We start from the raw sequence: 16,423 nt of genomic DNA, 5'->3' as shown, positions 1-16,423 counted from the left end.
ACACAGATCTCATCGTGATGAGCATTAATCTGTCCTGAACATCGGTAACGAGGAGAGCAATCCTAATGGTAAATACTGTTTACCAAGTCTTGTTTTTTTTTTCAGAATTGCATTGCCTACAAGTGGAAAAACATAACTAAAACCATTCTACAGAAAATGAATGTGATCTAACAAGAAATAGAGATTAAATGCCCTGCAAGGCGATCAGTGTGCCTGTGTTAGCCTTAAAGAACCTAATTTTCATAGTAACACTTTGGGGAATAGTGTTGCCGGCTAGAAAACAAATTTCAGTATAAATAGTATATAAAAGCTCTAAAGACACCAAATACCAATTAAAAACTAATAAAGAGGAATAGTAGCAAAACTCTATTTTAAATGACTGCCTTCTGAAGGAGTTCGTGTAGCACACTCGAGATTCAATATGTATACCACATTGTTATTTTATTTTATTTTTTAGTAGCACTGACAATATTTATAAACACATTTTACCAGAAATCTCTCTGAACTTTTTGCTGAACTTCAAAAAATTAATTATGATAAAATAAGTAAATTAAAACAAATGAGAACAAAACTTGTTTTCTAAACTCACCAAACTCACCAGCAAGAACCTATCTGCTTCTCGGGTTGTGTTTTTGACCCCTCTCTCTCGTCCCCCCAGGCACCCCATCCAGCAGATGTGGATTCAAATCCTAGCTTAATGGTTTAAATTCTGTACACTCAAAAATAAAATCCCCACTCCCTGAGTCCCAAGTTCCCCACCCAGCTGTAGGAGTAACACCATCTCTCTCGGAATCTTGTGGGGGATTAAGAGAGATGATGATGCGGGAAAAAGGGCTCCCTCGGCAGAGTCTGGGACAGAGGGCTGGGCTTCCCACTGGGGCTGTTCCTTCCTAAGCACCCTTCCTCCTACTGATCTACTATTTTCTCCTCCAACTTACCTGGTCACCAAGCTCTGTGGGCGTTTCCTCTTTAATATCTTTCCTTTCCCTTGGACCCTGCTGACAACCTGAGTTCAGACCCTTCTCCATCCTCGTCAGGATTACTGAGTCAACTAACCTCTATTCTCTGTCTTCAGCCTCGACTCCCTCTAACCCAGCCTCCCTGCCTCCAGGGTGATTTTTCTAAAGCATAAAACTGCCTGAGTTTGAGTTTTAGCTCTTCTACCTAATCTCTATGTGGTGTGTAAGAAATGGTGTGAGTTCTCCCATGCTATAACTCAAAGTCTATAAAATAGAAATAATAATTTTCCTGCCTACAGGTTTTAAAGAATAAATAAGCTCATGTATGTGCTAATCCATAGAATCACACGGTAAATGAGAGCTGTTATTCTTCTCTTCCTTGTTCTCGCTGGTCTTGTGACGCATGTGTGACTTACCATGTCTATTAAATAGGGTGGCGTTGTAATCATGATATTTAAGACCTTTGCAGGTCTCTGCCTAACTCCCTACCAAATCTCATATCACTCATCAAGTAGTCTGTTATGATATAGAATCACTAACCTGCATTCAACCCAGAATAAAAGGAATCAGGTTAGGAAAGGATTCATAAGAGCAATGAGACCGTTTTCAGAAATGCTGATAAAATTCTTCCTATGAAAGCCGTTGTCCTAAGAAGTGACTAAGCATCCCAACCGAATCCTGCCCTGAAAGCCATCAGTGGCTGCACCTTAAACATCCTTCCACTTTTCTTTCTTCCAGTTCTAATGGAAATGCAATAACGCATTCACACTAGCAGCTGTCCCACTTATAAATTTGAACTTTAAGAAATGTGTGTCATGGGTGTACACATAGATGAATTTTCTACAACATGGTCTATAAAAAGGTTCAAAGACTTACCTGACAGTCTTCTAAACCACTTGGGCTTCTTGTCCCAGATAATAAAGAGATAGTATGCGGGGACTCCAGTCAGTGTGAGGATGAAGCCAATCCCCGTACTAAAGGGGTCTGAATAGAGGGAGAGGGCAACCATGAAGAAGCACGTGAAGGAAAACAAAGCTGGGATAAACAGCGGCACCTGGAACACAGCACAGAAAAAAAAAATCACTTTTAACACAGTGCAAGGGATGGACAGTGGTCCAAGGTGAGCCCATTAGTCATGACATTGGGTGACATACACAACCAGAGAGATAGAAACATCAATGATGAGAGGGAATCATTGATCAGTTGCCTCCTGCATGCCTCTACTGGGGATCAAGCCCACAACCCAAGCATGTGCTCTGACCAGGAATAGAATCATGATCTCCTGGTTCATAGGTCGATGCTCAACCACTGAGCCATGCTGGCTGGGCAGTAGTGAAGTCTCTTTAAAGGACACAGAGAATATATTAAACACTAGCAGCCCGATGCACGAAATTCTTGCAAGGGTCTTGGCCCACTCAGCCCCGGCTTTGTCCGGAAGGTCGTCTGGAAGGACATCTGAAAGGTTGTTTGGTTGTCCAGTCTAATTAGCATATTACACTGTTATTATTATAGATATTCCCTTAATTTAAAAAAAATCTTTGGATAGAAAAAAACTCTAAGGATAAATATGTGTGTTTCATTATAGAAGTCCTGATTTAAGTACTACTATAATTTCTGTTTTTGGTATTAAAAGATGAGCTCTTTGATAATTATGATTAGAGTCCACTTTAATGTAGAGCTAAGACCATGGGCTACTAGTTACATCTTAAATCCTTTCAGGGAAAATTGATTTTCTGTTGGAGATTCATAGTAAGAGAGGACAGGAACAAAACAGGCCAACTCCTATTCGACCGCTAATAAAGATGTTGCCAGGATTAGGCAATGAATATAATTAGAAACAAATTCTGACAACGTAACTGACAAACTGATCTGTTATTTCTTCAAAGCAAATGAACAGTGAGGCCAAATCAATCTCTGAGCATTGGAGGCTGAAAGAGACCGGTGAGAGGGTATTCTTCAACCCCCCTCCCCCAAAGGAATGCTTAGTTATGGGAACTGTGCTTTCGATTAAGTGGTAAGTTCATACACCTTCGCTTTCCCTCCATATTTTACATTTTTATTCCTTCTGGAGTGTATAATGTAGAAAAAAGAGCAATGTAATAAGTCATAACCTTTAAAAATACTGAAAATGCCTATTTTGTACAGCGGCATCCATTTTAGAGTTTTAAAGAGTGACACAATTCCATACGTATCGGCATCACTCTTTCTCAGTCTGGCTGTCCACAAATGTTCAGCATAAAGGTAGATCAGAATATCCCATGCTTTGTATTTATCAGGTCATTGGACATGTCATGAAAAACCAGCGTAACAAACATCCTCTATTAATACCACCTCTTTTTAAAGAGCTCAGCACAGCACATAAAACAATGTGATGAACTATTTCCCAAGGGAAAATCAGTCCAATCTGAAGGCCCTGCCTGCAACAGTTAAACACCTGATGACAGAGGATGGTGCCCCCGCCCGCCCAAGCTCCCCATCATCAAGCTATGACAAAGGGAGGACTAGGTATTAGGAGAAAGATTTATGTAAACCCATCAAGATTGCTGAGGTTACCTTGAAAGGACGATGCATATCTGGGCGTTTGTATCGAAGATAAATCAGCCCAGCAACCGCTAGCCCAATAAAAAACCACCTGGCAAAACTGAGGAAATTCAAAAGACTGTAGAGGTCCCCAGAGAAGAGCATCACCATCGTCAGAGGATACTGCGGGGAGGGGGACAAAACCACACTCGGTGAGTTACAGGGAACACAGGTGATAGCGAAGCATCACATACCTAGACATTCTTACTATCCTTTTCAAATGATTACTTAAACTGCCGTGTTGATGAAAACCTAACCTCCTTTCCATATTCTGCTCTTAAAATCCCTTTCTATGCCAGTAACAGAATGAGGGCCATCGTCCCTGCCACTTATTGAGAAGGAATTTTATATGGATGTCTGGTGTTTAGTTGCTTTTACATTGGACAGAAGAGACTATATTTTCAAAGTCACAGTCAGTGACTGAAAATGTAAGGACCCAGAGGTGACTAATAAATAATAATCAACATCACAAGTGTCCCCTCTTGGGGAGTCTGCAGAAAGCTCTGCCAGTGGGGTCTGCGTCGCTCTTGGCCACGCACACATGAAACACGGGCCACTTCTCAATGCCTCTGCCAGGCGCTGAATGCAAAACGTCGGCCTCTCCTTCCTCCACGCTCCCTCTCCCGTGTGTTTGCCACGGGTGACCCTCAGGACCGCACAAAGGAATGCGGCGCAGAGATCAGCTCAGGGAGTCTCTGCCGCGCCCGCCGAGGACAGCATGGCTGATCGCAGAGGCTTAAAGCGAAGCCCTCTTCACGGAATAATACATTCTGCTCCCGCAAGTGACCGCTGCCTTCCGGATTCCTCACACAGAGTACTGTGTACTTTACAAAGAAATTTCAAGGAAACATTTTCAAACAAATTAAATGCGTGGAGAAGAAATGTTCCATGAATTCTGGCAGCAGATTGCATTTGAGAAAAATGTTACAAAATGGTAGGCACAAAGGGACCATAACATTGCCAGTGGGTGTTTGAGGACTGTTACACCTTACGCAGTCTTTTGTATCCCAGGTACTGGTCTCGGCATAAAGAATCCTACAACCGAAATTTAAGTTTTGGTGCTTTTATTTCTTCCCTCTAGGGTTGCTCTCAAAGGTCTCACTTTTAATCACTGAATCACTGCACTGTCTAGAACGTCATCGTTGCATTTTCTATAATTTTGTGTGGTTTCATTATAAGGGGCCTATGCGACATCTGGGTCATTTTGAACTGTAGTTTTTAGCTCCACTCTCTGCACTTAGAATTGGGATTTATTACTCTGCATCCTTTTCTACCAGGTCCTTTGTCAATGGTAGGAGCCAAACTAATTTCCCTTCCACCTCACTACTTTCTACAAAGGTGAAGAAAAAGTGATGTGGCTCTTGCCCTATACCATCAAATATGCATCAGCAATACTGAGTCAAGGGAAGCGGCGGAAAACACCCTGCCACCCACACGCTGCCAAGATCTCCATAGAGCCCATTTCTCAATGAAGGAGAAAGTCACGCACTCTGATGTCTGGGTGAGATCCGCTTTGCTAACCTGCTATTAGAGGTTATATCGAGAGACACTTGTTAATGTGCATTACCAAAACAATAACAGCTGGCAGAGGAGTGTGCTTGCGGACATGAATCATGGAGAGGATTTCTGGAAGGTGACCCTCTCGAGACGCAACATAGAATAACCTGGTGGGAGAAAAACAGGGGTGGGGTTGACTGCATAATTGATCATAGCAGAGGGGAAAATATCCCAGAACCCTAAGATAAAACTTGCATCTTTTTCATCCCAAATGGTTTGACATTTCTTAGATGATTACTTAGATTTCACTTTTCAGACCATCATGAGAAGTCTGTCTCGGAATTTTATAAAATCTGCCAACTGTTATATTCTTCTTTGAGAACAATAGCCACATCTGACTCAGCATGGCTCTCCCTACATATAAATAGCTGATAATGAATTTAGTTCTAGGTTCCAGTAATGTAGGTGTGCTGTCTATCCAACCAAAACAACACACACACACACACACACACACACACACACACGCATGCACGCACATGCACACACACACATGCACATGCACACGCACTCTGCATGCACACGTACATACACACTGTGAACAGGAATAAAGGAAACCTCATTTAAAATAGAGTTGGGAGGGCCTGAAAGGGCCTCAATAGAAAGAAGCCTTCTTCACGCCCCCAACAGGAGAAAAGACATTATCTCCTGGCCCAGCAATAACCCAGCTGCAGAGAAGCCACAGCAACCCTGAAATCCCACTCTATTCCAACGGCCTTTCCATCAAAACTCCACGCCCAACGACTTCCCTTCCTCTGTAAAAGCAAGCCCCTCTCCTTTGTTCTCACGATGCTCCTGTGGTTTTGCCATAGTTTGCACGTTCTGAATTGCGATTCCTCTGCTATTTCCGAATAATCTCATTTTTCTGGTAAACAACTGGCTATTTCATTTTTAAGGATGACAACACATCTAACATTCATATTTATCTGATTGGGTTTTAATCTTCTATTAAAACAAAAGGTACTTTTACATCAAAGAAAGCAATAGGGATAGAGATAGGGTGAAGTGGTGATTTCTGGCATCTCTTACTTTACTTTTTCTTGTCACCTTTAGAGAAACAACAGATTTTATCACCAGAAATAAAATGCTGTTGTTAGACTCTGTAGATGTACTATAAAAAAAATGCCACAGGCCCAGCTTCAGACTCGGCTATGAGTAGAGGCGCAGTGCCCTCTAATGGGCAGAAGGAGACATGCTGTTGCTACTTGGACAAAGACTTCAATCCTGCCTGTCCCTTTAAAAACAACAGGTTAGGAGGCACTGTTTCTTTGTAAAGTCATCCTTATCACATCCAATCTCAAAAACAGAAATACATTTCTGAAAATGCTTGAACTCACTCACCTGGAGACAGCAAATACACCCCCATTCATGGAGCCAAAGCAGGTGAGGGCAACGCAGATGGGAACTGCTAATGAGAAATTTCCCAGGAGCCTCTCAGCAAAGGTCTAGTGAAAGACAGAAGGACGTGAACTAGTGCTTTGCCAGAAAGTGGAATAAAGGAAACAAATTATGCCAGACGCGCTCTATGACTCTCTATTAGCCTGGTGATATGCGTATGTTTTATAACCCTCCTCTTTGGTTAGGGTCAGGCTAACTCCATAGACAATAATCAAAATTAGGTGCCATGGCATTGCTTGTTGCAAAAATGTGGGCAAAGGTCTAAACAAGTACCTATTCTTTACTTTCAAAAGGCAACGATCCATTTACCGAATCTTTAAAAACTGTGGCCAAAATCTTCTATCATTCTGGTAAGTGGAAAAAGCTTCTTCAGAAAAATTTCTGCTTTTGGAGACAGAAATCCTTTTGCACAATACCTTCTCTTTAGCCCAGAAAGCCACATTTGGATAGTGAAGCACAAATTTACACTGAGAAGAATGATGGACACTTGTTTCATATACCAATTCCACCGTCATGACTTAAAAGTGCGGCAGAAAATAACTGATGATTTAATCACTGATATCATATCTATGAGATGTTCTGAAAATCCTTTGCCCAGAATAATCACATCAGTTGAATCTGTGTTTATCAAATCAATTATCTGGCAATTCCTTCTGTGTTTCCCATGAAAAGGCTAGACTACAAATACAAGTCCAAGGAAATCAAGCCACAGAAAAGACAACAGATAAACAAAACTTCCGAAATTTCCTTTTATGCCATGACATAAAGGCTGTATTGTAAAAAAAAAAAAAAAAAAAAAGTGGGATTCTTTATTTGTCCTTGATGCAGCTGCTGCTGTGTAATTAATGGACCACATTACGCTCAAGGAATAAATGCTGCCCTCTCTCTGTCCAATAAGATGAGATGACTGGCCGGACAGCAGTAAGCCTGGTACATGTGGGTGTCTGCTAGAACTTACAGCACTGGCTGAAGCCTTTTTTAACTGCAGTGAACGCGTACATAGGTTCATGTGAAATGAGATCATTTGTTCCCCATGGATGTTGCTGATATGAGGTAATAGTGACTATTTTTAAAGGAACTGACAGCTAATGATTGGAAGTTATTTTACCCCCTTTACTGTTATGAGGTCATAAGTGAAGGCTCTCTTACTACCTACGGTTTTACACAAAATAAAAGTATGTGTCACAGAATAACAGTCCTATAACACGACCTTTGGAAGCAAAGACAGTTCTGAAGTCTCATAAATTTTGGAAAATGTAAAATTATGAGTATCTACTTTTTAAGGAATTAAAAATGCACATTAGCATTTTATTATTCTGAGAAGTGCTACAGAAATGATATCTGTGTCACTTTGAATAACTCATTATTCCCCAAAATTAATAATATCCCATGACTAGTATTCAAAAGGATGTAAGAGAAAAAACAAATATATACAGTCAAGTTGGAAATTCTTGAAGTGGTACTTTGGGAAAAATGTTTGAAAAGTTTACAAATGGGAAAGAGTACAGAATAATTGCCATTTGCATACCGCAAACAGCATTCTTTTAAATTCTGCCTACCTGTCCTTAAAGACATGTTGGAAGACTGTGTATATGTGGAAATGTGTTTTCAAGCATGTATATGCAGAAATGTCTTCCATGACATTAACACTACAGAGAAATCATATAGGATTTTAGCTGTATCAGTTAAATGGAATATGCTAAGGTATGTTCTAATTTTTTTAAGATGCTCATTATCATTCAGGTCAAGAAAAGATTACTGAATTTCAAAACCCTTTTCTGCTGGAAGGAACTAGTATAAAATTGCATCAACTCATTAACCTAAATTCAAATTGGCATTTCCCCAACTTGGACTTACCACTGCCACTGCATTTGAAAGCAAGAGCTCTTCAGCACTAATGGTCGTAAAGTAGGCCACATTCATTAGCACATAGCCGATGGTGACGATGGCCATGGATATACCTATGGCAAGGGGGATGTTTCTGAAATGCACAAAGGAATCGCTTATTAGTCATCTTTCGTTATTCTTTTTCTAAAATCAAGGATGATAGGCTAATTCAAACAAAAAATTAAATGGTAGGTATGATCATTATAGGCGCTGTTGGGTATGCATAAACATTTCACTGGAGTGAGGTACCTGGGGGATTCTGATGCTGCTGTCCAGGGGGCCACACTTTGAGAACCATTTTCCGCTACACCTTTCAAATACTAATTCGCTGCCTTTGCACCTTTCTGATATTCGCTCCCCAAATGGTCTTCCACATTCATGGGATTTTCCCCTTCAGGAACTTCCCTTACCAGCAAATGAGACTTCCAAAATGTTTTTTGGAAGTCTGAGAGCAGGAGATAGCCACCTTTCTAAATGATAGGAGTAATAATTTTGCATAGAACACAAAAAGCACAGAAGTGCTCGCAATAATGACTTTGCATGGCCCTGCTGCGAGTTCAAAGGAAGCTTAAGATCATGAATGTCTATTAAAGCAGCAGCGAAGATAATCCCATGAAATCAGAGGTGACGTGCTGGGAAGCACATAGGGCCGGACGGTGCTGACAGGACGCAGCATTAAGAAATACCCAGTGCAAATGCAAGGTTATGTCTTCATTTAATGCACTTGGAAAGCCAGGAAGTTACTGACCCCAATAATTTGATTCCATGTTACCGATACACATTACTTGCTTCACATAATCACCTCTTCAGACTCTTTCCCGTTCAAGCAACTTAAACCTTCAGCTCCCTGCGTAAAGGCTGATGGGTTTTCTTTTTTTTGGCCGTGGAGCTTATCAGCCCTCATGGAGCCTTAACCCTGCTGGTGTCACTAATGAAGACCTCAATATAAATAATTTTTTCCAAGATGAAAATACAGTTCAGAACCAAGGGGAAAAAGGGGGGGGGGGGCGCGGGGGAGATACAGCCTGCCTCACTCCCCAAGCCAGGCGGGTTTTAGCACGCTAAGTCCCAGCTCATTATGCTAAAGAGTGCTGTAGAGAACAGGCAAACCTAGCCAGCCAGTCTCTGCCATTCATTATGTTGCTTGGAGCCTGGCACTCCCCTGGTCCCCAAAGTCTTAAGCCTTGATGGAGAAACACATTGACCTCTAAATCCCGGCATCCCGTTAGGAAAGGAGCAGATGCTTCCTTTCCCCAGTGCGGGGAGGGTCCTGCGGAATTTCCTCTTAACACCGTCACATGTGCTGCCAGTTGTGATGGATAAACGCTCAATTTAAGCAAAGGAAACCAGCAGGCCAATTAGCTACAAAAGAGTGAATGGCACAAGGCCCATTAAAGATGAGTTCTGCTTCTTTGAAAGAAAGGTTACATGGAAATGCAAAGGGGAATGAAGAGGAACATGAAGGCCTATAGACAACCTTTCAATCACTCACTGTGTTGTTATAAACTTGAACCCTTTCAGCTTTATAATGTGCCCACATGGGATGCTAAGTTCTTTCCGTGGAGGAGAGAAACAGGAAGAGGGGAAGAGAGACTCTGTATTCCTTGCAAGAATCATATTAAGAAATGAAATTAAATGGTCAAGCAATGAAAAGGTTCTGGTAATAAAAAGTGAGGTGACTTATGGTTCAGGGCAGTGAAGCGACCTAACCTGCCCAGGACAGGTAGTCCTGTCTCACCACATGATGCTGCAAAACAGTAGAGAGAAGTAAGTATCAAATTTGGGCTGTGGGCTCCCAGCATGGTAGCCAGAATGCCAGCTTCCCCCTCTGTTTCCTGCCTGGGGATTATGGTGCTTCTGAGGAAAGTTTTCTGAATTGATCTTACCAGAAGGGATCCTAAAACAACCAAACAAAAAAACCTAACTTTCCAGGTTAGTTTTTCCCCCCTCAGCTTGTCAACAACAACAAAAAAAACACCAGCAGCTGTTGCCATTTATGTGGTGCCTGCTATGTGCCTGACATTTTATTGGGCACATTACATGTTTGCCTCATTTTATCCTTGGAAAATCCTGCAGGTTGGAAACATCATCACTGTTTTATATATGAGGAAATGAAGTCTTAGAGAATTTAAATAACTGTTCAAGGATACACAGCTGGTAAGTGGAAACAGAGTTGAGCTGCAAGGTCTCGCCTACCTTGAAGTCAAAGCATTTTAACCACTAATATGCACACACTGTCTCCTGTGTGTGGGTCCTCAAACACTGACTATTAATTTTCAGAGAAATCGTAATTGCTGAATATAATGTTTATTGGAGAGCTCTTTTCAAGGCTGTGTTTCTCATGCAGTCACTGAGAATGCAGCTGCCATGAATGAGGGGGAAATACTTATTCCATGATTTCTACAGTTTCCCTGTGTAACATGAACTATAATGTATAGTTTCACTGTTTAGGTAGTAGATTTTCTTTTTAAAATTAAAAAGACAACAGAGGCTAACTTAATTAATTTTGTAGAAAAGAAGGAAAAGCAAGCATGCTCGTCAGGTAAACTGAACTAGATGAACAACTTTACTATCAGCTGAATATACTAGATAGATAATAGGGGGAGGAGGAATCAAAGGAGCCTAAAGTATATGACAAGAGAGATGGCCTAACCTTGCTGCAATTCCTAACACACCTAGTAATTCCTCTCCAGGTAAAATTAAGCCCTGGGAATGGGAAGGGTTGTGGCAAAATAGCCACTTTCTTCTGTCCTGAAGTTCTATTTCACTTGGACAAAGGGAAGGAGGAGAGGGGATCATGGCTGCCTTGAGATAAACAGCAATCAGGAGTAAATCAGTTGATTTGTTCAGAAGGGCTTGGCATGCAGAAGGGCTTTAGATACAGAGGGCAGATAAGCATGGTTAGTAACCCAAGATTAAAGCAAATGATACATGATAATAAAAGGAGTTGCAGGAACTGCTAGGCCACTGATGTTTCACAGCCGCTGTGTGACTGGGAGGCAGCCCCTAATTCCAAGAGCAACAAAACCATCATCTTGACACTGAATAAAAATGAATTATGAGGTCTACTCTTTCTCAAGTATTTGTGAATGTTTGTTATGATTGACAAAATACAAATGTATTGAAAAGAGTTACTTATCCTTAAGAGCTTTTTGTCATTATACATAGTCTTTCCAAGTAACAGGCATTACGTTTGTGAGAATATAGTATTTTTCATATTAGTTGCAAATGGTCTTCAATCAAAAGGTCTTGAAATACCCTTCTCATAGATTTATTTTGAATTGGTACCAATAACCTGTCTATGTCAACAAATATCTATGGATAAATACTTGTTTCATTTGAAATTATTACATGGAAGTCTGGAAAAGCTGCTTTGAAGCACTTTCATTCTAAGAATCCAAATGGTCCCAGTAGTAACGGCTCATAGTTTACATTCGTATAATCTACAAAGCACTAGCAAATATATTTGATCTTCAAATCTACACGTCATTTCAGATTTTTTTGTGGAATGGGCTACAGTCTGAATAATGAATAAACAAAATTCACAACAAACCATTGAAACAGGAGGTAATACTCCCATTTTCAAACAAGGGATCCAAGGCTAAGAGGGGTTAAGTGACATGGTCAAAGTAACGAAAGCAGTCAATGGAAGGGCTGGAACTTGAACCTAGCTCTTCCAGCTCTCAGCTCCACATCCATGATATATCTTATCATATCATGGCTGCATTGTACCTACTTTAACTCTATGTACAAGGTCCCTAGGACCCTTACATGTTGACAAACAGGTATGATATTTTATATAAGTGACACAAATATCAGATTGTTACAATGTGACATATTTCAAGCCAAAAATATTTTCCTACATAGGTAAGAGTCATTACAAATACACATGCAGCATGGGTTGCATTTTTCATATGCTTTGCAACTATAATAGATCCAGGAAAAAACATTGTTCCCAGGGCTTCATATTGGCTAAAAAGATTTGGTATGGAAGCAGAATGAGTAAACCTAGCGTGGTTCTCCAGAGAGTTGAGCACAACTAAAGGTTACAGGGATATCTGATATGCGGAACATATGAGTAATTCCATAATTACTTGAATTTAGGATACTACTAACATTGTTTTATAATCTGAACAAAATCTTCTGAGATTTGTATGAACCAAAATAAGTTCCATACAATCCCCTGTGTTGGACACACACAATGGGGAATCACAGAGGTCATTGATCCTGGGGCATCTAAAATTGTCTTTGAGCCAGGGGGCTGGGCATGATGACAATTCTGTTAAAACCTACTCTAGGGCCGAGGTCGGCAAACTGCGGCTCGCGAGCCACATGCAGCTCTTTGGCCCCTTGAGCGTGGCTCTTCCTAAGCCTTAGGAGTACCCTAATTAAGTTAATAACAATGTACCTACCTATATAGTTTAAGTTTAAAAAATTTGGCTCTCAAAAGAAATTTCAATCATTGTACTATTGATATTTGGCTCTGTTGACTAATGAGTTTGCCGATCATTGCCCTAGGGTATTTGAGTATTCTGAAATCTTTAAGACAAGTTGTTGATGCTTCACACTTTCTATTTAAAAATCATTAATATTTTAACACATGTATTTGTAATCAGGAAAAAGGAGGGAGGAATAAGAGGAGGGATTCATAAGGATAAGAAAATGCCAAACTTCTTAATATGTGAGATACCAAAAAGAAAAGAAAGGGAAAACAGGGTTTTTCAAAGTATTTTTCAATTCTGTAAGCAAACCAGAGGCTATTTGTTTATATATTGAAACGTAACTGTGATTCATCTCAACATAAAGTATTTAAAATTACATTAAGTATCTTTTGATTACAAGTATTCATTTTAGAATCATACTTATTTCACATTTTCTTTATAATGACCCAAAAGAGACCTTGAAAGCTTTCCTTTAGATCTGACCCATAAATTACTCGAGCATATCTCTTTTTTACTTATAATTATTTTTTGCAGAATTACTGTTGATTTTATATTACCACTGCTGTTAATTTTATCTCACTCCTCAAAATTTTGTTATATGTTACAGACAAAAAGATAAAGTATATATCAAAGAAAATTATCTATATTTTTCATTCATATGATTTTTCTTCCATACATTTTTACATACTTTCCCTGACTCTTGCTCATTCCAAACTTTCCAGAAACCCCTAGAAATGGAGCTGTCCTATTTGGCTATGTGATTTTTGATATTTTTAGCAGGGATTGATAGCTTTCCAGACTTGAAACAATTAGATTACAGATGACTGCACTCATATGAATCCCTTTATGTGTTTTCAGTGATTTTGCCTCATTGTCATTTAGTGCAATTACTATATCTTTGTTTTCCATCATGAGTGGGGATTGCGTTGTTAATAACATTTTTTTTAAAGAAATGAATTTGTGGAAACACAGCAAGTCATTGGAGATATGGCATGGATTGTACTGGAAGAAAACAAATGTAGTGAGAGAGGAAGAATACCTTTAATAAACCTATTTATGAATACACTTAAAGATCCATGGTTCATGTTCTAATTTAATGACAATTTCTGGGCCAAAGCTGAACACAGTGATGTGAGAAGCAGATTGTCACATATAGGTACACAGCGATCCCACTGATTTCAAGCATTAAACACCTGCCCTCTGCTTCTTACAGTAACATGAAGGCTATGGCTGTTTTCACTGAGACATTTTGCATTTCAATACCACTGACATCTCATCTAAATCTCACCATTTTCCATTGTCCACAGATGAAGAACTCCATAAACAAAGAGAGAAGACAGAGAGACCTGTAGGGAGATGTAAGAAATGAACAGACACAGATTAAGAGACTGCAGGGCTAAAGGAGGCTCCTGGAAAAATGTACGTGGACACATAAAGGAGGGAGAAAAGTGCAGCAAAAGCACACAGAAAAATGCACTAAAATTTACAATTCAGAACAGGGTAATAAGCAGTCAGAAGCATTAGTATGAGCATTTTTATCCCTTAAAATACTTTATTTTTTAATCCTACTATTAGAATAAATTCATGCCTAAATAGAATTATTCAGCAAAATGTAGCTTGAGAGTAAATTTTCATTTGCTTGCATTTCAAACAAGTAAAAATTTGCATTGTCTGCATCTCATTTTTCTCGTAGTCTAAAGATTTAGAGTATGTCTTCCAGATATATTACAGTTGTCCATATTTATGGGTAAACCTAAAAATATTAGTAGGTGAGTTTGAGTGTGCAAATAGGAAATTGGTTTCCAATAAAATGTTAGCAATTAAATGACTGAGACAGAATAACTTAAGTTTTAATAACTTAAGTTTCACACCAATGTTCAAGGCTTATTTTTGTTCTATTGTTTTTAAAATATACCTCTTCAATTGCCATTATTTTCCTCAGGATTTGGTCTAAAGTATAATACGACATCTCAGTGAACCATTTTTTTTTTTTTTTTTATAATGGAGCTCCTGAGATTCGGGTATATGGCTGAGACCACCCATCATGATTTTGTGTTGCTCTTTCCAAAGTAGACGTTATTCCTGAGAAGCAGCAGATGGACCACATTTCCCAGACTCTCTTGTTTCTAGGTGGGAATGTGACTCATTCTTGTGTTTCAATTAATGTGACAATAAAGGCCGAGGTGAGGTGGTTAAGAAGTGGGTTGCCTTGTCACCCCATTCTGCTGACAACTAAAGAGTAGCAAAGCCACATTCTGGAAGGAATCTGGGTCACAGAACCAACCTGTCGAAGCAAGCACACCAGTCAGCCAGGGACACCAACAGTGGATGACTGTTACTTAAGTTAAAAATTAAAATTTTGGTTATTTAAAGCCATTAAAAATGTGTGGTTTGTTTGTTACAGCAGCTGGTATTACCCTAACAATGATGGGCTACATTATATCAAGACTGTAAATCTCAATTCATTGGTTTAGGTAAAACTTAAAATGGGTCCTATACTATTCTTGTTTTATAATAAACCAGTATGTAGTATAAAATTCTTCAAATAATGTCCCAAATGACAAAATCAAATAAAAATATTTGCACCCCAAAAAAGCTAGGGTAGTGAAAAATTTATTATTCAAACTTTGCCACGAAACAGAGCAAATATAGAGCCCATTATTTTAAAATATAAACTCTCCTGCATGCCTGAGAACCCTCACTAATGCAGCAAAGACCAAAGCACAATTGCCCCTTGTTTTGTCCAAGGATACATAATAAGATAATGAGATGCTAAATTAATATACTAAAAACAAGACCACATAAAATAAATACACCCACTTTGGCATAGTAAATGAGAATTAGAGTCAAAATTCCCTCATGCCATTAACACATATCTTAGAAGGAACTGATAACACTTCTACATACACATAAATCAGGTCTAATCACATTTTTTCTGATTAGCACACAATAGGAAATGGAACAGGTAAACATGGGAACAGTCACCCATAGCAAATGAACCATTGCTTCTACCACCATGAATTGATTCAATTCTTCTGACCAACAATGATGAGTCTAATTATTATTTATCATTTCAATTTGATATCTGGTGGTCAAATGGATATTTGGCTTTCCAATTCGGTGCTCTGGGAACCAAAATAGAAAATGGACAATCGGCCCAGCTAGAGTGGCTTAGTTGGTTGAGCATCATCCTGTGCTCCAAATGGTTGCCGGTTCGATTCCCCAACAGGGCACATATATACTTGGGTTGTGGGTTTGATTTCTGGTTGGGGCATGTCCAGAAGGCAACTGATAGATGTTTCTCTCTTACATTGATGTCTCCCTCTCTCTCTCTTCCTCTCTCTAAGCATGTCCTCGGGTGAGGATTTTTTTTTTTTTAAAGGACAATTAATAGGATTACAAGCTATTCTGTTTGCACTCACCTCAACCAGATCAGTCCTCTTTACTTGTTTTATGTATTAATATTCTGCCAGACAACTGAAATAAACCAATGCTTTCAAATAGTTTTAAAATGACTGCTCTAGATTCTGGAAGTCAAATTATGTCTTTAGATAATGTTTTTGGAGCCAATGATGGCTTCCTTGAGTATTAAAAATATGTGAA

At 39.4% G+C, this 16,423-nt stretch overlaps 1 protein-coding gene across 1 annotated transcript in view; it reads right to left on the bottom strand.

Moving 5' to 3' along the window:
- Nucleotides 1-16,423, bottom strand: part of SLC7A11 (solute carrier family 7 member 11) — a 241,368-nt gene that overhangs the window by 172,696 nt on the left and 52,249 nt on the right. The window contains exons 8-12 of the mRNA XM_081093138.1: nucleotides 8,349-8,472; nucleotides 6,435-6,538; nucleotides 5,107-5,203; nucleotides 3,513-3,662; nucleotides 1,836-2,013 (exon numbers count right to left, since the gene is read on the bottom strand). Of these exons, the coding sequence (XP_080949264.1) occupies nucleotides 1,836-2,013; nucleotides 3,513-3,662; nucleotides 5,107-5,203; nucleotides 6,435-6,538; nucleotides 8,349-8,472 (653 nt within the window). The remainder of the gene's footprint in view (nucleotides 1-1,835; nucleotides 2,014-3,512; nucleotides 3,663-5,106; nucleotides 5,204-6,434; nucleotides 6,539-8,348; nucleotides 8,473-16,423) is intronic.

Source organism: Myotis nattereri, assembly GCF_964212035.1.
Source record: "Myotis nattereri genome assembly, chromosome: 5".
Lineage (NCBI taxonomy): Eukaryota > Metazoa > Chordata > Mammalia > Chiroptera > Vespertilionidae > Myotis > Myotis nattereri.
Note: the sequence above shows the minus strand (reverse complement) of the source record. Positions and strands in the feature narration are given on the sequence as shown.